Source organism: Manduca sexta, chromosome 17, assembly GCF_014839805.1.
Source record: "Manduca sexta isolate Smith_Timp_Sample1 chromosome 17, JHU_Msex_v1.0, whole genome shotgun sequence".
NCBI lineage: Eukaryota > Metazoa > Arthropoda > Insecta > Lepidoptera > Sphingidae > Manduca > Manduca sexta.
Genome location: NC_051131.1, coordinates 8,299,081 through 8,320,955, shown reverse-complemented (window position 1 = coordinate 8,320,955; position 21,875 = coordinate 8,299,081). Strand labels below are relative to the sequence as shown.

The 21,875-nt window shown below is 33.4% G+C and overlaps 5 protein-coding genes across 5 annotated transcripts; 3 read left to right on the top strand and 2 right to left on the bottom strand.

Moving 5' to 3' along the window:
* Positions 1–1,150: 1,150 nt before the first annotated feature.
* Positions 1,151–3,524, top strand: LOC115443162 (corepressor interacting with RBPJ 1). Its single transcript, XM_030168442.2, has 5 exons — positions 1,151–1,377; positions 1,464–1,558; positions 1,916–2,166; positions 2,687–2,942; positions 3,397–3,524. The coding sequence occupies exons 1-5, from the start codon at positions 1,306–1,308 to the stop codon at positions 3,461–3,463; spliced, it is 741 nt and encodes a 246-aa protein (XP_030024302.2). The 5' UTR covers positions 1,151–1,305; the 3' UTR covers positions 3,464–3,524.
* A 2,927-nt stretch (positions 3,525–6,451) lies between these two features.
* On the bottom strand, positions 6,452–8,817 carry LOC115443144 (T-cell immunomodulatory protein). The gene is made up of 2 exons (XM_030168424.2): positions 7,125–8,817; positions 6,452–7,046 (listed from the first exon to the last, which is right to left on the bottom strand). The coding sequence occupies exons 1-2, from the start codon at positions 8,479–8,481 to the stop codon at positions 6,616–6,618; spliced, it is 1,788 nt and encodes a 595-aa protein (XP_030024284.2). The 5' UTR covers positions 8,482–8,817; the 3' UTR covers positions 6,452–6,615.
* A 1,140-nt stretch (positions 8,818–9,957) lies between these two features.
* Positions 9,958–12,464, top strand: LOC115443161 (MOB kinase activator-like 4). The gene is made up of 4 exons (XM_030168441.1): positions 9,958–10,245; positions 10,341–10,504; positions 10,945–11,154; positions 11,813–12,464. Exons 1-4 carry the CDS (start codon positions 10,186–10,188, stop codon positions 12,057–12,059), a joined length of 681 nt encoding a protein of 226 aa, XP_030024301.1. The 5' UTR covers positions 9,958–10,185; the 3' UTR covers positions 12,060–12,464.
* Positions 12,465–13,049: 585 nt separating this feature from the next.
* Positions 13,050–14,712, bottom strand: LOC115443143 (ribonuclease P protein subunit p25-like protein). The gene is made up of 4 exons (XM_030168423.2): positions 14,521–14,712; positions 14,008–14,192; positions 13,626–13,745; positions 13,050–13,195 (listed from the first exon to the last, which is right to left on the bottom strand). Exons 1-4 carry the CDS (start codon positions 14,614–14,616, stop codon positions 13,087–13,089), a joined length of 510 nt encoding a protein of 169 aa, XP_030024283.1. The 5' UTR covers positions 14,617–14,712; the 3' UTR covers positions 13,050–13,086.
* A 2,034-nt stretch (positions 14,713–16,746) lies between these two features.
* Positions 16,747–19,172, top strand: LOC115443181 (integrin beta-2). Its single transcript, XM_030168485.1, has 3 exons — positions 16,747–17,079; positions 17,547–17,704; positions 18,799–19,172. Exons 1-3 carry the CDS (start codon positions 16,839–16,841, stop codon positions 18,943–18,945), a joined length of 546 nt encoding a protein of 181 aa, XP_030024345.1. The 5' UTR covers positions 16,747–16,838; the 3' UTR covers positions 18,946–19,172.
* The last annotated feature ends 2,703 nt before the right edge of the window (positions 19,173–21,875 follow it).

The following is a 21,875-nucleotide window of genomic DNA, read 5'->3' as shown; positions in this document are numbered from 1 at the left end:
TAGAAAAAAAAAGTGCACTTTTTCAAAAACATTTTTACCATGTAAACAATCATGGCAAGCTAACTTTTGCAAATTTTAAGTTTTCAGGACTTGCGGCAAGTCGCATGTATATAAAACCACTAAAATATTGCGCGTTTATACAAATAAGCAAACAAGTTCTTTGGCTTTATATATTAATATAGACAGAGGCGACGTTAGGGGAAAGCGAAGCGGGCAAACTCCCGGTACCTCAGTCGGTGTCTTTTTTTACAATACAATCTTATTGTCGAAACAGTTAAAACCGGGGAACTTTTTCCCGGCCTTACGTCATTTTTTTTTTTGCTTTCGTGGGGCCTCGAGCTGAGTATAAATTAAAAATTAAAATTAATAACTGTGTTGGCACTAAATCCGCCGATTAACCGTGAGCTACATTTGATATCACCATATTTTATTGTTTTTATTTACTTGTCTATTCTCTAGTATAATCTCCTATCCATATTTTATTTATTCCTAAATAAAGAGTCAATATTTTGTAAGAAAAACGTTTCTTTATAACGACTCAATTGTTATTCACTTTAAAATAAATATTACCAAAAGCTTTCTTTATAATGTCGAATTGGAATGTGGCAAAACTTCTAAATTTATAAAACGAGTCAGACAAACATCTGTTTTTCAGATTTTTAACTCCGTTTCTGTATTCAGATTCTGAAAAACTAATGTCTAAGCCCGGTTATGATTTCATAACAGGGAAGTATTCAATTGAATCAGATCACATTTGAACTGGTTCACTTGAGCTAGTTTTGGTCCATTATAGTACTTTATAAATGTAGAACAACTATTATAAAAAGTTTTGCTGCTGTAGTAAACTCCTTAAATGGTACAATAATGTCTATACTAAACAGTATTAAACTATAATTAGATTTTAATGAAATCAATTTTAGCTTCTTGGAGTAAACAGACTACTATAGATGTTACGCAAGTAAATTATCTTCTATGCAAGATTGTGTTTACATTCAGAATTAAAACTGCGTTCAAAGGTAGTGTATAAACAGACTAAGACTGAAGACCTAGTACGTATTAGGCTTTTTGACCTGGTACCTTAATTTGTCAGTTATCTTTGGTTCTAACTTATTCTGACGTAGTATATTACTTACTCTATGTTTGCTATAATCTGCATTCAGGACTCATTCCTTTGCCTCATTCATTTGTTTTTGTCAAGGTTTTTGTGAATTTTGGTTTGCGAGTTATAATTTAATTTTTATCCTCTATCCAATAATTATCGCAAATAGTCTTTTGTGTTCTTGAGGCCTGTGCATATTTAACAAAATGGGTAAAGGTTTTAATAACTACATGTGCAAAAAGTTCTTCCATCCTGCCTCAAGGGATAACTTGAAAAGGGTAACTACTATTTTATATTATTACTTATTATAATCATGTTATTGTATAATTCATATTGTGTAATTTAACATTATAATATGTCCCAGGTTTGGATGGCAGAGCAAAAAACGGATGCATACAAAAAAAAACAAGAAGAATTACGTGTTCAATACGAAAAGGAACAAGAATTACATGAAAACAAGTAAAGTGTTTATTAGATTTGTAATACAACAGTAATTGCAAGATTTAATTTTTATTTGTAAAAAAATTAAAGGAATAGTTTTACCTTCTAAAACTTAAAACAGAATTCATCTTCTGAGGCTTCTGTTACCAATACATTACATGTAATCTTAAATAATTATATTATAAGGTCAAATTGCACTAACATGTATATTGACATAAAGATCACTGAGCATGTTTTCCTTATACTATATTGTTGAAAAAAGATGAATTTTAAAGTTTGGCAAATTAGTTATAAATGAATATTGAAATGTTTAATATTTTTGGTTCCAAGTAAGAATAAAATTTTCCCAATTGAACAGATTATGTTTCTTTCTAGAGCATTGCTGAGTAAAGAAAGCAAAGATAAATTAAGTTTAAATTTTATGTATGAACCACCTCCTGGTGTGAAGAAAGAAAGGGAACGTGAAGACAACGAGCCGGAGTACAAATTTGAATGGCAGCGTAAATATAATGCACCTAGAGAGAGCTACTGCAAAGGAGATAATGAAATCAGAGACCAGCCGTTTGGGATTTTGGTTCGCAATGTCAGATGCATTAAATGTCATAAATGGGGACATATTAATACAGGTAAGTTGTAATGACCAAAAGCGTCGCTAGTCAATGGCCCAGGGGGGATAACCTGATATGGAGGATGAGAAAAGTATGAATTGTAGGTAAAGTTGAGAGCATATGTTCTTCTCCCACTCCCTCTTGCCTGCTTTAACGATAACATGGGGCAGAGCATAATTCAGCATATGGAATATCAGGAATGGAATTGGTTAAGTCAATTCAAAGACTTAAGACTTTAGAATCTCTAGGGAGATGCAGCTGCCCTCCCCCTGGCGACTCCCTAGGTAATAACTATATTTGTCCTATCCAAAAATAAATGATTGTTCAGACTAGATTAAGCATATAAAATTCCTTATGTCAGGAGTAGTGAGGAGGCAACTTTACGAGCATGTATGAAGTACCTGACATTGTAATGTCATAAATATGCTAAATATATTATTTAGTCATGTCTATTTTAACTTGCTGTATATTCCTTTGTATGTCAGTGAAATTAAAATTGTATAACAGTAATTTGGTAATCTATATTTCTTTTCAACAGATAAAGAATGTTCAATGTATTCACTGTCCATGAGTGAGGCCAGAGCACTTCAAGCTTCCACATCAGCTCCAGAAGAAGAAGAAGAGAAACCTGATGTCCCAACACTCATGCAGCAAATGAGAGATAATGGACTTGTAATGAAACCAGGTGCTCTGCCTCTCTCTGCAACAAAAATTGAGGAGCATGATACATCAACGCTCACAGAGATGGATTTGATAAATCAACTGACAAAAAAACAAAAAAAAAAACTGTTAAAGTATGTGATATTTTGCTTGTAATCTTATATTTCTCTTTATGACTACTTATATCCCGGTTGCCTCTAAATTTGAATTCATGTTTAATTTCTGTCATTCAAATACATAATAATAATATCGGCCCTGTATTATACACTGTCCCCATGCTGGGCGCGTGCCTTTACTACTGCGAGGCATTAGGCGTTGTCCTCCATGCTGGCCTACTTCAGATTGGTAGACTACACACACCCTCAAAATTCTTATAGAGAGCTGCACAAGTATGCAGGTTTTCTTACAATGTTTCTCATCACCATTAAAGTAAGTGAAATTCACAAAAAATACACACATAATTTTATAAAAATCAAAAGTGTGTGTCTTTGGGAATTTAACCTGTGGACATTTGTCTCTGTAATCCATTCCACACCCAACTATGCTATCGCCGCTTTTATCAATGATCATTGTATTTTTCGTTTCCAGGAAGTTGGAGAAAATGGAAAAGAAAAAGGATAAAAAACATAAGCATAAATCAAAGCATTATAAATAACATTAGCCTGCATGAATCTTAGTGTATACCATATATTTTTATTATAAACAGATTTCAAGTGCCTGTCTGTTTGAAAATGGAACATTTCAATTACAATTTTCCGTAAAGGACACTAATCTAAAATGGCGGTATTGTAAAATTGTACTAGTTTCAATGCAGTAGTGATAGAATTTTTTGTTCGCGTGAAGAAACACATGGTGCGTCTGTTTTATATGATCTGAGAATACTTTAAATATTATGATTTATGATGATTATGTGGCTTGAAAATATTTTTTGGACAAGATCTATATTTTGTTTGAAGGAAAGAAATTTCACTTTGTTTAATTAAAATAAAATACTTTATTTATCACGTAGGTGAACAAAGTTGCACTTATGATACGTCAAAACAATTTATAAGAATAATAACAATGATGTTTTACAAATAGACACGTCATACACTAACAAAATGGCACATAAAAACGGCGCACTATTTGCTATATTCACGTACCTGTACATATAATTACAAATTGGCTCGAAGAGGGAATAAAAAGATGCAGCACACATTCTTTAGAATAGGATATATATATATATCGACAGTTACGTAACAACGTTAGTGCCGCACGCTCATTGGCCGTTAAGTCGGGCAATTACCTTACTTTCGTCTTGCCAGTATTGAGCTCGGACAACGTATCTATGTAATAAAAACATCTTAGAATAATAATGATTAGTTCTAAATAACACTTAGATCACTTATATAATTACAGACACTAAATTATAATAGGTACTCTCCACGCACGTACAAGCCGCCATTCTAGATAAGATTTTTTATGGAATGGGTATTATACCATACAGAGATATAAAGAAAGAAAGAAAAATAAAGGTGTGTGTGATATATAGCAACAACACTGCCTGTTTAATTTATGATTTTAACACCAAAAATATAAAATGTTGGTATATTATAGCGTTTTTTTTTTATAATATCCTTACATATCTAGAGATCCGGGATTATTAGTATTTACTTACCTGTTTTTTTATTTAGTTATATTACTTGAAACCTATCATTACATTGACTTGTGCTGGTAGCTGAGAATATAACCAGTAAGGATTATGTATAAGGCTAGTAGGGCTGGTCTTTGTTTTTTGGTTATGTACCTGGAGGTTTTGGGTTCGGATCCTTGATGGGGCAACCTTAAAAACGCACGAGAGAACTGCATTAATGCAGGAGGCCGTCAATAATATCAAGCCACATTGATTATGCGTCATACTTAAGATAAGGGAAGGTGGACTATAAAATATAGAAGAATTATATGCAAGTATGGATCTACATTGGCTTTGCAAGATAAAGGCGTATTTATTAACAGTCTTATTATTTATTTATATTTCTGAAACACACAAAACAATATTACACCTAATTATTTTGATAAAAGTTATAACAAATCCAATGTGTAACACAGTAAAATAGGTGGCCAAATTAAATTATCGTTTTTTTTCTGATTTTGGCTATAATTAAAATATTTTTTATGACCTAAATGTGCACATATATTATTCTAAGAAAAAATCTGCTAGAAAACCTCGGATCGTGTACAGAAGAACAGCAGGTACCAACAAAAAAATCATTCTTCATATCCTAGTTTTAAAATTGGGCCTATGGTGTTATGTATTTTTTTTAAGGCCTGTGAGATATTCTATTCATTTAACATGAGTATAGGTAGTCCATTGAAGAGTTACATTTGGGGTTGCGTTTTTTAGAGGACGCAATTTTATTTTTTTGAAGTGTAGGGGGGGTCAGTCTAAAACTAAAACCAAGTTTGTGGGGTCGCCACCCTTGTCCCACGGCCGCCATCTTGAAAATAAGGGTTGAAATGGTTTTTACGATGTATCTCTTAAACTATTTATCTGACAAAAAAAATTTATAAACATTTTTTGTTGCAAATTAAATTCTCTACAACTTTGGTTTAGTAACTTTTGTCGTAGAACTATAAATAAAAAAGTTATAAGCGAAAATGTTAAGAAATTCAATGTTAAGCAATGTCCATTGCAACGTCATCAGAACGTGTGTTTAAAAGGTTCATAATACTTTTTTGTACTCTCATTAATACCCAAATACCCAAGGGACTATTAGGGAACAAAAGAACATCTGCCTGCTATTATTATTATTATTTCTAACCTCTCTTATTGTAAGAATAGCTGATAATATTGTGTTGAAGTTGTAGTAAGTAAGTTATTTATTAGCAATTTGACTTTTAAAAGTCTTATAAAAGTCAAAATGCTAATAAAAAAAAAAATAGTTTTCACTAAAGTTAAAATCGTGTCTAAAATCATTCGAAATCGTCTTCACAATTAAAAACAGAATAAAATACATCCGCACGTACAGAAATATGTAGCACAACTAAAAGATATAAGTTGAACGACAACTTCAACATAATATTATCAGCTATTCTTACAACAACAGAGGTTAGAAATAATAATAATAATAGCAGGCAGATGTTCTTTTGTTCCCTAATGGTCCCTTGGGTATTTGGGTATTAATGAGAGTACAAAAAAAGTATTGTGAACCTTATAAACACACGTTCTGATGACGTTGCAATGGACATTGCTTAACATTGAATTTCTTAACATTTTCGCTCATAACTTTTTTATTTATAGTTCTACGACAAAAGTTACTAGACCAAAGTTGTAGAGAATTTAATTTGCAACAAAAAATGTTTATAATTTTTTTTTGTCAGATAAATAGTTTAAGAGATACATCGTAAAAACCATTTCAACCCCTATTTTCAAGATGGCGGCCGTGGGACAAGGGTGGCGACCCTACAAACTTGGTTTTAGTTTTAGACTGACCCCCCCTACACTTCAAAAAAATAAAATTGCGTCCTCTAAAAAACGCAAGGTAAGGCCTAAAAAATGTAACATTTCAATGGACTAAGGTGATACTGCGAAAAGCTGAAGATTCATGTCCCCAAACATCTGTAGGTCGCCCTAATCCCGGCGTCTTAGCATATTATCCTTGACTTTTCCTACAGTACAATTTCTATTGTGCATTCGCCATATATTATACAGTCGACAAAAGTGAATCAAATATACATCTGTGATACATCACATAAACCATGGAAAATTTAGATATCATATTGCCTATATCACGTCATATTGATTGTCTCCACTTTTACTGCTACACATCAAATCTTAACATACGTTTTTTCATCAATTTCAATAATGTCTTGCCTGTCATTTCTCTCCTTCCAATGCAAATACAAAACGCAACCTGTTATTACAACAATAATTGCAGTTAATACAAAAACACTTTTCAGAATTACTTTACTAGGTGTTACAAACAATCTAGCTTTCCATTGAGAAGGGTCATTAGGTGGAACTGGAATTACTACAATCTGTGAATTTGGTATGATTTGCGTCCAACTCTTAGAGAAGCCAGACAAACCAACATTTAATGAATCAACAAAATTTGGTGTTCGGTCTAAGCCAAATATAGAGTAAGGAAGTTGTAAAGCAAAATATGCTGACTGAGGCAATTGTGCACAAACTCCAGTTCTGTATGTTCCTTCCTGTGACCATGTGTTGTATCCAATTTTCGGTCCTGGCAAGTTAGTACCTAGAAAAAAGAAAGGTGGATTAAAATAATTCAAAAACTATGGCCTCAGCAAACAATTATCATAAAAGAAATACACACCAAAAGTAACTTTTCTATTATAGAAAGTTGTGTTGATAACAGGAATCTTTGGATTAGTCAACCCGGTAACAACAATCACTTTTATGAAATTTGTATCATATTCAAGTTCATTTCTAAATGAATGCATAGTGTGTTTATCTGTAGTGTAATTTTTTTTCACATAAATTATGTCTAAAACACCATCCATATAGAAATCATAGAATGTTGCCATCACAATGCTATTGCCAAATGAATCAAATTTGTCCCACTGCACTTCAAACGTTCTGTAGAATTTACAACCAGGTAAAGTGCAAGGGACATTGTGAAGGAGAAAAACTCTAGTCTCATTGCTGTTTGAAGGACTAAGGGTCATTAGTATATCTGGATAGCCATCCATGTTGTAGTCTCCACTTCTCATTGTTATAGTATCTAAATATGTATCATTTCTAGGTGGAGCAAATCGCCACAATGTCCCTTTACCATCATTGAAGTCCACTTGCAAGTCATGCCATTGCTGATTGTCGTGTATTAGTATAGTACTGTTCATACATTCAATATCATAACAAGTAGGTATTACTAGGAAAAATTGTCCTGAGAGTGCAACATCAAGAAACAAAGCTTGTCCGTACATTGCTGCATGACCAACAAGTAATGAAATGCTATTATTGTACTTAAACCCTTCTGGTTCATCACTCAACCAAATTTCAATATCTGTTGTTGTGGTCACTAGTAAGTCTGCAGCATCATCATTGTTTACATCCAAGAAAGAATGAGAGTGTGGCAACTTTATTTCATTAAATAGGGTATCTAAGCCCATTGGTTTTTCGAGAGTAGTTCTGGCCTTATCAAATATCCAAAACACTCTTTCATGATCAGTATTTAAACCAAATAAATCCAAAATCATATCACGGTTGTAGTCCATGACTAAAGGTTGGCCAAAGGTGGTTACTTTGACTAAGAGTGCATCTGAACAATTCAAGGTGGGCATACCACCCCATAAAATTCTCACGTCATGGTAATTGGGTGTTCCATTTACAATATTTTGCGTTGTCAACAATATGTCCATGTAAGCATCGCCGTCATAATCACCAGGCACAATGCTAGTTATAATAAAATCACTAAAATTGCACACATAAATAGAAGGACGCAAGAATGGTTCTTTGTCATATGCAAGGTATACTTCAACGTTTGACGCATTCTGGATTACGAAAGCATCAGTCAATTCGTCCGAGTTGAAATCCCCGAAGGCAGCTATGATTCCTTCAGTGTTTCTTCCAAACGAACTCTCGGTCATATCACTTACAGACGCACTATTGACTGTTATTGCACTTATAACAATTAAGAAAACTATTTTGCAAAACATTTTGTTTTTAATCATGTTTATTAATGCGCATAATACGATCCTCTTCTTAATAGTTTTTTTTTATTTTCTTTGTTATCAAATATCAGAAACACAATAATGGCATTAAGTCTTCTCTTTTGACGACATTAAAAGATCGGTTTTATTCAGTTACCTTAGTCTTTTTTGCTTTAATTTACATAGTTTTTAAATAATTATATGCGACTAAGATTTACAACAATGGCAGTACTAATTTACAGCTGTTTATAAAACACAAATTTATTTTGCCACTCATCAGAGACAAAATATAAATATAAACTATAATAATAATATTTCCGATATAAGTTTGAACTGTCAAAAATTCTTATGCCAGCTTTCAAATTTCAGTTGACAGCTTACGCCTGATGTCACATTTACCAGACAACGGGGCTGCCTGCTTGTCATTGTTCTGAGGGGCTGCCCCCAAAATTAAGGGGGAATTTAAAATCTTGGAGTAAAATTGGGAAGTCGCAATATCTCGTGCATGTTACTTTATTATGTAAAAACAAATAATATTGGTAAAGAAATGAGACATTAATTCATATAAATTCATATATTATAATGTACAATACTGGCCTCGTAGAAGAGATATCGCTATCTTTTGTGCGAATCGTAAATGTCGCGTCGTCACGTGCATTGTGACTTTTTTCTGTTCCTGTTACCTGTTAAGTTTTTTTTTATTTAAGTTCTTTGGCCTGTCCCTCACGTTAGCCCCAATGATTGTGCCAATATTAGAAAGGTAGTTTCATGAGCCGTCCACACGTCTATTATCATAATATTATTAAGTCTGGTCAATGCAACGTATGAATGTCCGATACAGTAATCGAAATTGCTTTAATTTTTCATTTGGTCATGCGGGTGGGAATTTTGCGGTCGACGATGACATTATCGTTCAACGCAGAGACTATGATTATATCTACTCCACCTAAATACTTGATGCCTGTAATAACAAGACAGATGCTGGCGCCAAAATGTGGACGAATCGCGAATGCTGAGGTAGACTCCTTTGATAAAACAGACATGCGATGGCCAACTCCTAATTCTTGCGTCAGCGTTGAGGAAATGCAAACATTTTCGATTTAACATTGAACAATAGTGTTGGGCCCAACGTTGAAGCCAAGTACGGTACAGCATTGCAGGCCAGTATTGTTAAAACGAAATAAACTCAAATTCCCTGTAATGGGGGCTTCTTACTTTACTTGTTCTAAAAGAATTAGAATATGCACAAAACCCATTTCTTTTGTATTATTTAAATATGAAATGAATAACAATGTAATATATAGCTCGGCGCCCAAGAGAACATTTTTTTACTTGCGAATTTACATGAATAGGCATTGTAGACTACAACGATAACTAATGCGTAACGTTTAAAACAAATTATGTGTATCTATAAATAACTGGACATAAATTCGATACTTGAAATATCATAGGTTTGATTATTACGTAAAAATATATCGATACTCGAATACATAATATCGAATACCGGTTACCACCAAATTCCAAATCCGAATACAAGGCACTAGGCAGAGGCCTTTATTATTATTTCACTTTCATGGCTTTTGCTTCAACTTCATAACTGTTCATAACTGTAAAAACAAGTGTTATGTTAATTTCGATCGGATTTTTCTTATTTGTAACTTAACCCAAAAGCCAGAATCTCGCATAATTTGTGTATAGGAATTTGCAGAATTTTACTTAGAGCTAATGAAAATGGCGGATGGAGTACAAATATTGAGGCGCAATCGGCCTGGTTCTAAAGCTAAGGTATTGTGGTTTTTTATTGATTAAGTTCCAAATAGTTTGCTATAGCCAACCTAGGGTCTTTCCTTAAATTCACATAATAACTACATTTCTCTCAGGATTTTTGCCGTTGGCCCGATGAGCTTTTTGAAGAAATGGATAGCACTTTGGCAGTGCAACAATTCATACAACAAACTATTCGGCGTGACCCTTCTAATCTTGAAGCTATTTTAAAAATGCCTGAGGCTCAGGATGAAGGTGTATGGAAATACGAGCATTTGCGGTAAGTATAAATGTCTTCTGAATAGGGGATCTGGTCTATAAAAACCCAACCTAATGCCAAAATATATCTCTGCGCTTTCTAATATTACAATCCAATAAGAAAAATTGCAGACAGAATGTAAACATCCCAGCTTATTCTTACAAATACATAGTTTTAGAAAATTAATCTTATTGAAATATTAAGTATTGGTGGTTCAAATGTGTTATTATGAGGCCAAACATTGCTTAAATCAACAATTGATTGGTGGTAACTGGCGAAAAAAGCTCCTCGTCCCTAGATAAAACTATCTCAGGATTAGACATAACTTTGCCAATCTACAGTATCTTGAGGTTGAGGTTGATATAATTTAAATAGTGAAATTTTATGTCATTATATTACTGAATTTATTTTTCTCATATCACTTAGGCTTTACAATTTATATGTTTGTTGTAATGTTTTAGACAATTTTGTATGGAACTGAATGGTCTAGCAGTGAGATTACAAAGTGAATGTAAACCAGAGACTTGCACACAAATGACAGCAACAGAACAATGGATATTTCTGTGTGCAGCTCACAAAACACCTAAGGAGTGTCCCGCTATTGACTATACCAGGCACACATTGGATGGAGCTGCTTGTCTGTTGAATAGCAATAAATATTTCCCAAGCAGGTATAAATATGATTTAATAATTTTGGGTCACTATAAGATGTAAGATTGTTTTTAACTTGTTGACAGTACCGAATCTGCAAATTAACAGTGAGGTGAACCGCTTATGGGATATTTTGTTTTGTACTGATTTTTTATTTTGTGATGTAAGTGAATAAGACTGGCTCAGACAGGAATACTCAAATTGTGTACTAGCAGCATGTGTGTTGCACCCCAAATAGCATAACTATCATGTAAGCTGCAGTTAACATGTTAAAAGGCTATGGTTTAAATGCACAAAATTTATAGTACTCTATGCACTTGATTAACACCTCTTGATAATTCTATATTATATTATGTACAATCAGCCACAATTGTTGATAAAACAATTTTGAAATTTTTAATTTGTTCAGCTACTTTTGTGTCTGACGGCACCTACTATGTACTTATAAATACAATTATAAATATTGCTCACCTACATGCTACATGCACTTCTTGTATGTCCAAATACAATTAGGCAGTTTCTCAGCTAAAGAACACAATGTCTAATCCATTGTTATAGTATTTGTAAAAAAATTAAAATTACTCAAATCCATAAAATACCCTCTAGAGTAAGCACAGGTACTTCAGTTAAAATTTCCGTTACTCCACTTTTTAATAAATATTCATATATTTATTTCAGGGTAAGTATCAAGGAATCATCAGTGGCAAAATTGGGATCTGTTTGCAGAAGGGTTTACAGGATTTTCTCCCATGCATATTTCCATCACCGTGCAATATTTGATGCATTTGAAAAGGAGACACATCTATGCAAAAGATTTACATTCTTTGTTACAAAATATGCAATAATCTCAAAGGATATTTTGATTTTGCCAAAACTTGACGATGAGGTGCCTATAACACCTGCAGTGGGTGAATCAGAAGCATGAGGTTACAAGAAATAAATGTGTATTGTCATACACATTTATATATCTCAGACGAACGACAAAATAATATTTCAATAATTTATTTGAACAAACAAGCCCTTAAGTGAAAGGGGACTGGACTTATTGAAACACAATAAGTGTTGAAGTGTCAAAATGGAAAAAACCTATACTATGAAATATAGGTGAACGTAAAATAGAGTATATTCCAATTTAAATAATGTTTTATCTAAGTAAATTGTAGTTTCTAGTATAACATTATTGTGGTTCACTATATCTAATGTATTAGATATTATGTAGAAAGCTATTGTAAAATTAACAAAAATGTGTACTTTAGATTTCATTGTATGGATGTCTATTTAATTGCAGTATCTCAGTGGATAGAAATAGAGTTCTTATATATTATACTTATGTTTTGTTTAATTTATGAGTTGAATGAATCCCCTTAGCCTAATTTCGGCCATGGCGGCCAATGTCAAACGAGATCAGCTGAGTTTGAAGAAGATATTCTAGTGGCTAGATGTGTGCATAATACATAGGTGTACTCTTTATTCCTTCAATCTCGAAGTCCGGTTAGGAGGTAATCCTACATGACAGGAGGGTAATCAGGCGCAGGACCAATGATTTTACGTGTTTTCCGAGGCTCAATTTACTGGCTCCAAGCTACTTTTAAATAATTTTAAGATGGAAAATCCAATCCCAATATTTTTTTTTATTCAATCCAGAATTTGAAGCTAGGACCTCGGAGCGGTAGATGTATCCCATACCTAATCGAACTACGCCATCAATCCCTGATCTTTTAGGTATAGTTCCCGTCTTTCTAGACTACTACGTACAAGCCTTCTCTTTTGTAGCATGTTTTAGCTCATAATAATCATTTTGGCTCTAATGTCTCGCGGGAGACAAAACCCTGGACTGGGGGGAATACTTTAGCAGTTCCCTAACACAATGATGTTTAGGTCTAAATATGAATAGGTATTTTTAGTGAAAAACACATTCAATTTAGTGTTTTAATTTTCTTGGTAGCATTTATTCATTCATTTTTCTTTCGCTTCTGTTTCTTAGACTTGTAAGATTGTTGCTGTTTTCTGTCTTGTGTCTGTTCTTTTTGCCAAAATTTCTTACCACTTAGAGTTTGATACCTTGTGGAAAAAAAAGGATAATATCAATATAATTTAATTAGTGAGAATACACTTCTAAAAAATCAAATGAATGCCAGATGCTAACTATTTATGCTGTTAATCCTGTTCATGTGGTTTAACATATCTATATAGTGGTATCATTTACAGAAGTGAGTTTTTTGTGCATAATGGATACAAAACTTAATCACAGAATATCTGGCAATATGTGTAGAAGCTAATTTTATAGGTATTGAGGCTCTTCTTTAGCAATTTTGTAACACTACATTCATAATACATAACTAAAATAAATTGTCCAAATGCAGACACCACATTAAATATTAAGTAAATTACAAGTACCTAATAAACAGAGACATACATTTAAAAAATACTTGTAGAACCTGATGGAATTTCCTATACTTGATGTATTTAAAATAAAAGTCATAAAACATACCCAATTTGATTACAGTCAGGTATTGCTTCTGTGGAGAGTAATATGTGAATTAATGGTATTTGTCGCTTAACAACTAGAGTTTCAAGACCATCCACTTTAGGCTCCCAATATTCTTCTACTCTACAAACACAAGTACAATATTTTTATTAATGTAAGAATCATCATTCTAAATCATAGATATAGAATAAATACATTTCACATAAAATGTAAACAAACATAAATTTATTTTCATAATTACAGTACATAAGTAGGTTTCATCTAGATTTCAAGATGGTCTATTTGGAATAGAAAATAAAATGAATGGATTTAAGCTACTTTTGTATATTAACTTGAGAATCTATTTGTATTTAAATTAATATTATAAATTATAATCAATACTCACTTTTTGTATGACAGTTTAGTTACTTGATACTCAATAGAAAACTGTTTTTTTAGTATTTCAGCACAAGATATAGCTTTAGGAATAGCAACTCCAGCACCACTCCATACGACAGCTGTAGCTGCCTTGTCTTGTAGGATACCAGTCGCGTGTGATAACAAATTTGTCATCTTACTGCCACCTTTAACCTTAAAAATGATATTTATATCCATTAATTACTAAATTATCGAAATGTGTAGCATCATGCTTTTTACAGAGTTAGACAAAAGTGATTATGGATCTACTTTCAGCTAAAGCTATCCTAAACCCATGTCTTAATTTCCCTGAAGTTTTATATTGATGCGAGGAAGATCGTATTGCTATTTACCGAGCACTATTCCAGATACCGCGCTGAGCTGAGAAGAAATATCCAACCCAGGAGACGTTAATCCACTGCGTACTTAAAATAACTAAAGCTACCAAGGAAATTTGTTAAAACCTAAAAATACTTCATAAATCTTGTTTTAAAATTATTACTTGCATCCATAGGAAATTCTCTGGTAAATCTTTTATAGGTATTTTGTCACGCTGCAATTCCTCTTCGACATTCTTCCCTTTAGAATAGTTTTCCATTTTTATTAGAGTAAATAATTAGTGTAAAACCAACATACATAACATACATACACATACACAATTATTGTCCTGTCAAATAACTTCATATTTTGAAATTTGTCATTTGTGTAAGATAGTTGCCAGATGACTCCTTTTAAATTCCCCTAAAACTAAAGTTATCCCTCGCCAAAGCATTAAATCCGTCGATATCTGGGAAACCCCGTCCGTCTGGCAACTGTGGTTAGTGACTAACTAATTCAATGTATGTATGCGTCTGAAGGACACTAGTCCTTCAGACGCATACATACATTTTTTGGATACTAATCCATGGACAGAATAAATAACAAAAAACTGATTCCAATCGATTCACTTAGCTTTATGTCATTCGACTTATTTGAATAGATTTGGTTGTTATCCTATAATCATACACAACTCTAGTTTGAAATTGTGGCACCAAGTAGAAAATTTTGGCGTAGCACAGCAACTCGGTGCTTGTAGCCATATAATAATAACAAAAACAGTAGAAAATTCAAAATACCTGAGTCGTGAGCTGTTTGGGTAGGAAATTTATTAGGACTGTTTTTTTAATCCCCTGAGCAGTGAGTACTTAGATAAAACTTAATCACACAATAATTTTTATGATTTTGTAGTGTTTTGCTTTATTTTTGAAACAAATAAATTTTATCAGGACACTTATTTCCGGTGATAAGCAATAACGGGAAAGGTCTGGTACCTGATAATGATTTGATTGGAACTATGGAAACCAATTTAATCGTGTTTAGTTTATTAGCGACTGACATCGGATGACTTCGGGTGATGAGAGCGATACTTTGTATTTTACTTATGTAGGTACCTAAGTACAATTTTGACTAAGCAATTTAATCCATAATTTATGAAATCTGAAAATTAGTTTGCTTGCGTTGTTTTCATCACTATATACAGCATCGACTTGATTTGTCCTTATTTTACATGAATCCACCAGTAAAGGATATTGAAACAATGCGGTTGTATTGTACCCTTCTAAGTATGGAATTAGAAACTGTTAGGTAGCTAAAGATCCACATCGCACCGGCGCGGCGCGGCGCGGCGCCATTAGATACGCTCATCGTTACATCGTTACGAACTACTTTTATCATAAACCAAACTGAGTATTAGGAAAAAGTGGTTTTCAAGAAGTAGGGACAGGCGATAAAAAGAAAATAAACCATATTTTTTTTATTTGTAATATTTGCTTCGATGGTGCTTTTGTTTTGTGGTGTAACTACAGTTCTGAGGTCTGGGGTTCGATCAACGAGACGAGCGAGGTGATATTGGGTTTTTCTACTTAGTATCAGCCCGGAGCCTAGCATTTGTGGCTGATAAGGTGATGATAGGCTATCCCCTGTCACATCATGGGACGGAAAAAACACGACGGAAAAGTAGGTGCACCAGTTGCGCCTCTGCCTATCCATTTGGGAATAAAAGGCGTGGATGTGTATGAAATATTTCAAGGTCCCAAACGAAGGCCTTCTGCAAACTATTATATTATATGGATAACGAACAGTATGCCGGTATGCCGCGCTGCGCCTAACTAACTTTTACCCGCGATATTTCATGCGGGCTTATAGCTGAAGCTGTTCGTTATTGAACAGTAGGTAGATTTTCTCATAGACAGGTATAAATTGTTTTAAAGCTTATAGATACATAGGTCAGTGGCGTACCGTAGTTTTTTAGGGGAAGGGCAAAGGAACAAAAATTGAAAAAAAAAATTGTTTCTGTTTTATTATTGAGGTATTTACGAGTTGCTACGCGGGGGCGCGTTATTTCTTGAAATTACCATTATTTTTGCTCTCGCCTGATGGCATTCCTTGCGGTCCCAAATTATATGTCCATCCTGAGCAGCAAGAGCCTTTCCTACACCACTGACAGGTATATACCTATTGTTTAAAACGTATTATTCACCCAAAGACTGTATTTTATTACAAATATGAATATAATAACTATCTACGTCATCACTTCATCAGTAACCTATGGTGCGGATCAGAAACAAACGTTTTTTTTATAACATTGTTTAATGCATATTATGTTACGTTAAACGAGAACAGATATTTATTTGCGCTACTGGCTACAACAAACGAAGTTAAAGGTTATCTGTTGTGCTACTTGAATGAGTATGATATAGAAGTCATGGCTAATAGTAACGGAGTCGTATAGGCGCGGGTATTGTAATTAGTTAATAAAATAAATAAATTAGATTATAAAAAATGGTATTAAAAAGCCAGATTTGGTTATTGTGTTTATTCATCGGAACTATTACTGCGAGAAGTAGACCTGCCTTTGTGATGAACAAACATTGGGTGTGCAACATAAAAACCTCCTGTTTTGAATGTTTAAAGTTATCGCATTGTTCCTGGTGTGAGACGAAAAAACAATGTTTCTCTAACAGACTGCCGATGAACAAAGGTTTCTGCGAGAATAGTACGATCGAATTCAATGAATACGGTTGTAAGTTATATATCATTCATCTACATAATTAGATATTCATTACATTTTTTTTTCCAATTTGCATTGAAAATTTGCTACTTAGCCTTATCTTACTTAGTGGTGTCAGTGACATGATTCTGTCATAATCCCTTTATCATAAAACCTATACCTAAACAAGATGTTAATACATGAGTTGGTCTCTGTGTGGCAGAAACGTAATTTAGGCACAGATTGCTCGCATAATTAAACGTGCTTAGATTGGGAATTTTTACACAGTTTATATTAGTTTTATTTTTAATGACAACATTTATTAGTAATTATTGCCAAAATTTTGCGCTTGTAAACAAAAGTGGAGACCTAGCAGGAAACAAATTAGCCAACAAAATGTTTAAAAAAAGACTACACCTATATATTTTAATTTTAGCGGTTTTTTTGTATCTTACATAAAGAAATATAAAAACCTCGTTTAAAAAAGGAACGTTTTTCAGTCAGTATTAGTGAGAACGCTGAATGCTCATGCGCTAAGGGAAACACAGAACAGAAATGCTTCCCACCAGGTGTTATTGATGGACCCGAATGTTCCGGGCGGGGAGATTGCGTATGTGGCCAATGTGTTTGCCATACTTACGAAGATCAGCCGGCCAAGGTACATTTCAATCTATATAAATATTTATAAAGAGGTTGTTTGTTTGTTTGCCTGCGCTAACCTCGGAACTAATAAATAGATTTTGTATTTGTTTTTTCACTAATAGGAAGCTATAGTACTTCCGAGTGCTATGGCTGAGGCAGTATGTAGTAGTAGTGCTAAGGCTACTTTTTATCCCGGAAAAGCTTTAAACGCGGGCGAATCCGCAGGCAAAAGCTAGGTTATTATAAGTTTGTCAAATGACTGGTGCAAGTAGTCGTTCATCATCTATAATGAACTTGTGTAACTTTCAACCCGTTGCTTATACTTAACTAATACCGCCCACTACAGCTCAGCAAATTTTATGAAGACTGAATTTCCTCTTTAATGACACAGATCAAAATAAAAATTCCAACATCGAATTTCGTATTTCCGGGCCTATTTGCCAACGAAAATTTGAAAACTTATATACATAATAATATGTATCTACTTGTTATCTATATTAATTTCATAAAAATAATCACACCAACCGTATAAGGTGTGTATTGTAGCCATTGTAACTAGTGGACATAATAAGACTTAACATCTCATGTCTCAGGATGGCGAGCGCAATGAAATATCAAACAATACTTGGTAATCCTATGTGTTGGTCGGCGTTTCTACTGTTTATGGGCGGTCGTATCCCTTACCATCAGCGAGCGGGAAGCTTGTCTCGTCGTTTTTTCTATAACTAATTGAATATAACATAAATATTAAAAAATAGATACCATAAAGGAGTAATTCTTTACTATTTTATTTCAAAACTTGTGCGTTTATTACAGATAAAAGAAATATACCGCTCATTTTAATAATTTTTTCAACGAATTTCATTATTCTATAATTATTGAGCTATGTTCTATTGGTATATTTAAGTATAATATCTTTCTCTGGTAGCGTATCTATAACTACAATTAGGTAGTTAGCATTTTATTGAATCGACGAAGAAAGCACTTTTGAGTTCTTATTTTAAGATTACCTTTTAATGAAAATGGCCACTTCCAGTTACGACTTTCGTGTAATGACTTAAATACTTTTTCATTATGTACTTCCATTTAAGTTTTCATTGCGTTTTCCAGGTAATATTGGGAGAATATTGTGAATTTGATAATTTTTCATGTGATGGACCCAAGTGCAATGAAGGGCCGTATTATATCGGCCAGGTATATGAGAATGACGGATCTTCAAAAATACAAGACGCTGAGAACAACACTAATTCTAAATAGCACACGGAACGGATTAAACTTGTATAATCTGTCTTGTAGAAGTCATTAAAATATTGTTAACTTGTTTATAAGAAGAAATACAATATTTTACGAATAATTGACTTTCAGGTAATTTTTTAAAGCAAAGTCAGTTACCACTTGAGCATAGAATGTTTTATGATTACATAAATAATTTTTAATAAATGTCGTTTGTATATATAATAAAATATAGTTTTTTCGTTATAATATTTCCCGTTTCTATTTTCTACCTGTCACATTATGGGACGTTTAGCTAAGTGTAGTCTTTATCTAGTATTTTGTACTCTTACTACCGGGAGAACAGCTGGTGTTAATATTTCTAATAACTCATGAGCATGCATCTGTGTACTCGTATATTATAAGAGTAGAAATAAATAGTATAAATATTGATTTTTTTTTACAACAGAGCTGAAGAGTTTCATATAATTTTCACGGAAGGCGAGAATGGATTACTTTAAGAAGGTTTATGTTAGGTAAGCAATGCCGGCCTTAACAAACTCTAATGGCGGCAGAAAAATGGTCCCGGATTTCAACCATTTCGTAGTTAATAGGATGCTTCAGATGCGTTAGAAAACCTGGTGGTGATCAAAAAAAAGTTTCGGAGTTGGACATTGTATAAGCGCGAGGCTTCATGCGGTTGCCCAATTCGCCCCACCCTAAAGCCGCCATTATAAGTAAGTTAGATTTTTTAAGCAACATATTGCGTGAAAAAACAAAACTAATAATTTTAAGATAGATTGATCTAATACTTGTGTGTCTTTACTTCTAACATTTGAAATGATTAGCCATTTACTTCATCGGATTAGTACTTACCTACCGATTATTTTCGACAAACCCATTATGTTTTAGAATCAGCAAATTATTCTTAACTTAAAAAATGGCTCCTCAACCCACACGCACACAAAATCGCCATCTTTTTAACGTTATAAATTAAAAGTAGATGCATTGAAAGCAAGAGAGCTATACGGTTAACCGGGAACGGTTGGTGTAGATGTCCGCAGCGAGGCGACGAAGGCAATGAGGTTTTCAGAAGAAGCGTTGGAGCGAAGAAGCCGCCTCAATTAAGAAATTGATATGAGCGGAGCGTCTGTCGCGGATGGCTCATCGGACTTGAGTGCCTGCCCGTTATGGTTACGCGAAATTAGATTTCAACGAGTCTATTTTCTCTTCCACAACGAGTTCACCTTTTATTGCTTCGATATTTATTGAACACTTCCTATGAATCATAATGGTTCCATATTAAATTATGACGCTCTATTTTGCTTTGGTTATCTGCGTTTTCTTAATTAGGTCAGTTGATATCTTGATAAAATTTGATTTCGATTTGAAAGGAATAACTTATAGGCATAATTATTAACATTACTTATCATTTTAATGGAATAACTGGTACTTGTTTGAAGTATACCTATCATATATATTTTATTTTATTTATTTGAAAAACAGTTGTACTATATATTACATAAAGATTATAATATAAATATCGAAGATAATTATACAAGAAACTGTACTGTAGATATGTTTAACTCTCTTTATAGTTAACAACTTTCTATTTAGTTTCAGACTAAAAATAATGTAGTCAAGGACCAAATTAATTGGATATCTAAAACTTGAAAAATGTAACTGTAATGTAGGTCTCAAATCATAATATTTATAAATATAAGAATACAAAGCCCTCGTTAAAATAGGTTGCATCGTTTGGGATCTACAATGCCACAGACAGACACAGTTTGTACACTTATAACCCTTCTATTGCCTCGGGGGTTAAAAAAGATAGAGAAAAGTTTAGTGTTGCAGCAATGATTCAAATGCAAGTATGATTTATCATTATTTTGCTGCGAAAGTCATAAGAAAACTACCAGAGTGGAAGTAACTAATAACATTAGTGTACCCACTAATACCGATAAGGAATAGCGGAGCATCACGTCGTCTACAGCGGCCTTTTCTAAACATTTTCAACATCGGCCTCGTAATAATTTTATAAATGAATTACCCTCATGAGGTTAAAACTGTTGCTGATAAAGAGAGATTGAAAATGACCTGAAATATGTCGCACATCCCTATATTATATACAACCTTCTGCCACGATCTGAGGCTATGATGATATCTTCCTACGTTATCATAATATTTATTTTTCCGTGGAACCCTGTTCATGAGATTGTAGAAAGTAAAGAGATTTTTCATAACGATATTAGAATTTGACGTAAACATAGAATTATACATCAATATCTAAATGTGACGCAACTCTATGAAACTACAGCAAATCTAGTGTTTGCCGTGTAACTTTTTATTTTTTATAATACAAGTTGCTAGCCTAGTGTTAAGCGACACGAATGTCCATATTGAGCTGCAGTAGGTACCCAGCGTTTTGAAGTACAAAATTCTAAATTTTGAAAATAGCTGCGTACTGTAACGTATAACCGTCATTGACGAGTCTTGTCTCTAGCCCGCGGTCTACTACGATGTTTTCATTAAACAAATTCCACGTTAAGATAAAAAAAAATACAAATGGACGGAATTTGATATGGAACGATAAAAGCGTTATAATTATATTGGTCATTACAAATGTAAATAAAATAAAAACTAAATGCTGGCTGCCTAGTAGAGACGATAAAAACGTTTTACAGCCATAAATGAGTTTGTGTTCAGTAATTGTGGTGGAATACGGGCCTCGGCGACGCTCGTACCCAGCGATTCGATTATGGGAGGAGCGCCTAAATTGTTTTAAAGTCGATCAGCATCCTGCATTAGGTTGTAGATGTAACGAGAATAAAATCGTCGTTTAAATTATTAGAAATTTAAAAAAGTACAAGTATTTGCACTATATCATTTAATACAGTAAAATAATATCATGATTATTCTAGGGTTCCGTGCTACGTAATAAAAACAATAATAGAAAAATCAGTTTTAGGTAT

Excerpts from the sequence above, each read along its gene's own strand:
- LOC115443181 (XM_030168485.1), top strand. The coding sequence starts at position 16,839 with ATGGTATTAAAAAGCCAGATTTGGTTATTGTGTTTATTCATCGGAACT. Across the intron at positions 17,080-17,546 it reads CGAATTCAATGAATACGGTT|TCAGTATTAGTGAGAACGCT; the intron begins GTAAGTTATATA and ends AACGTTTTTCAG. Across the intron at positions 17,705-18,798 it reads ACGAAGATCAGCCGGCCAAG|GTAATATTGGGAGAATATTG; the intron begins GTACATTTCAAT and ends TGCGTTTTCCAG.
- LOC115443143 (XM_030168423.2), bottom strand. The coding sequence starts at position 14,616 with ATGGAAAACTATTCTAAAGGGAAGAATGTCGAAGAGGAATTGCAGCGT. Across the intron at positions 14,193-14,520 it reads AGAATTTCCTATGGATGCAA|GTTAAAGGTGGCAGTAAGAT; the intron begins GTAATAATTTTA and ends ATCATTTTTAAG. Across the intron at positions 13,746-14,007 it reads ACTAAACTGTCATACAAAAA|AGTAGAAGAATATTGGGAGC; the intron begins GTGAGTATTGAT and ends TTGTGTTTGTAG.
- LOC115443144 (XM_030168424.2), bottom strand. The coding sequence starts at position 8,481 with ATGATTAAAAACAAAATGTTTTGCAAAATAGTTTTCTTAATTGTTATA. Across the intron at positions 7,047-7,124 it reads TAATAGAAAAGTTACTTTTG|GTACTAACTTGCCAGGACCG; the intron begins GTGTGTATTTCT and ends TCTTTTTTCTAG.
- LOC115443161 (XM_030168441.1), top strand. The coding sequence starts at position 10,186 with ATGAAAATGGCGGATGGAGTACAAATATTGAGGCGCAATCGGCCTGGT. Across the intron at positions 10,246-10,340 it reads GGCCTGGTTCTAAAGCTAAG|GATTTTTGCCGTTGGCCCGA; the intron begins GTATTGTGGTTT and ends CATTTCTCTCAG. Across the intron at positions 10,505-10,944 it reads TGGAAATACGAGCATTTGCG|ACAATTTTGTATGGAACTGA; the intron begins GTAAGTATAAAT and ends GTAATGTTTTAG.
- LOC115443162 (XM_030168442.2), top strand. The coding sequence starts at position 1,306 with ATGGGTAAAGGTTTTAATAACTACATGTGCAAAAAGTTCTTCCATCCT. Across the intron at positions 1,559-1,915 it reads CAAGAATTACATGAAAACAA|AGCATTGCTGAGTAAAGAAA; the intron begins GTAAAGTGTTTA and ends GTTTCTTTCTAG. Across the intron at positions 2,167-2,686 it reads ATGGGGACATATTAATACAG|ATAAAGAATGTTCAATGTAT; the intron begins GTAAGTTGTAAT and ends TCTTTTCAACAG.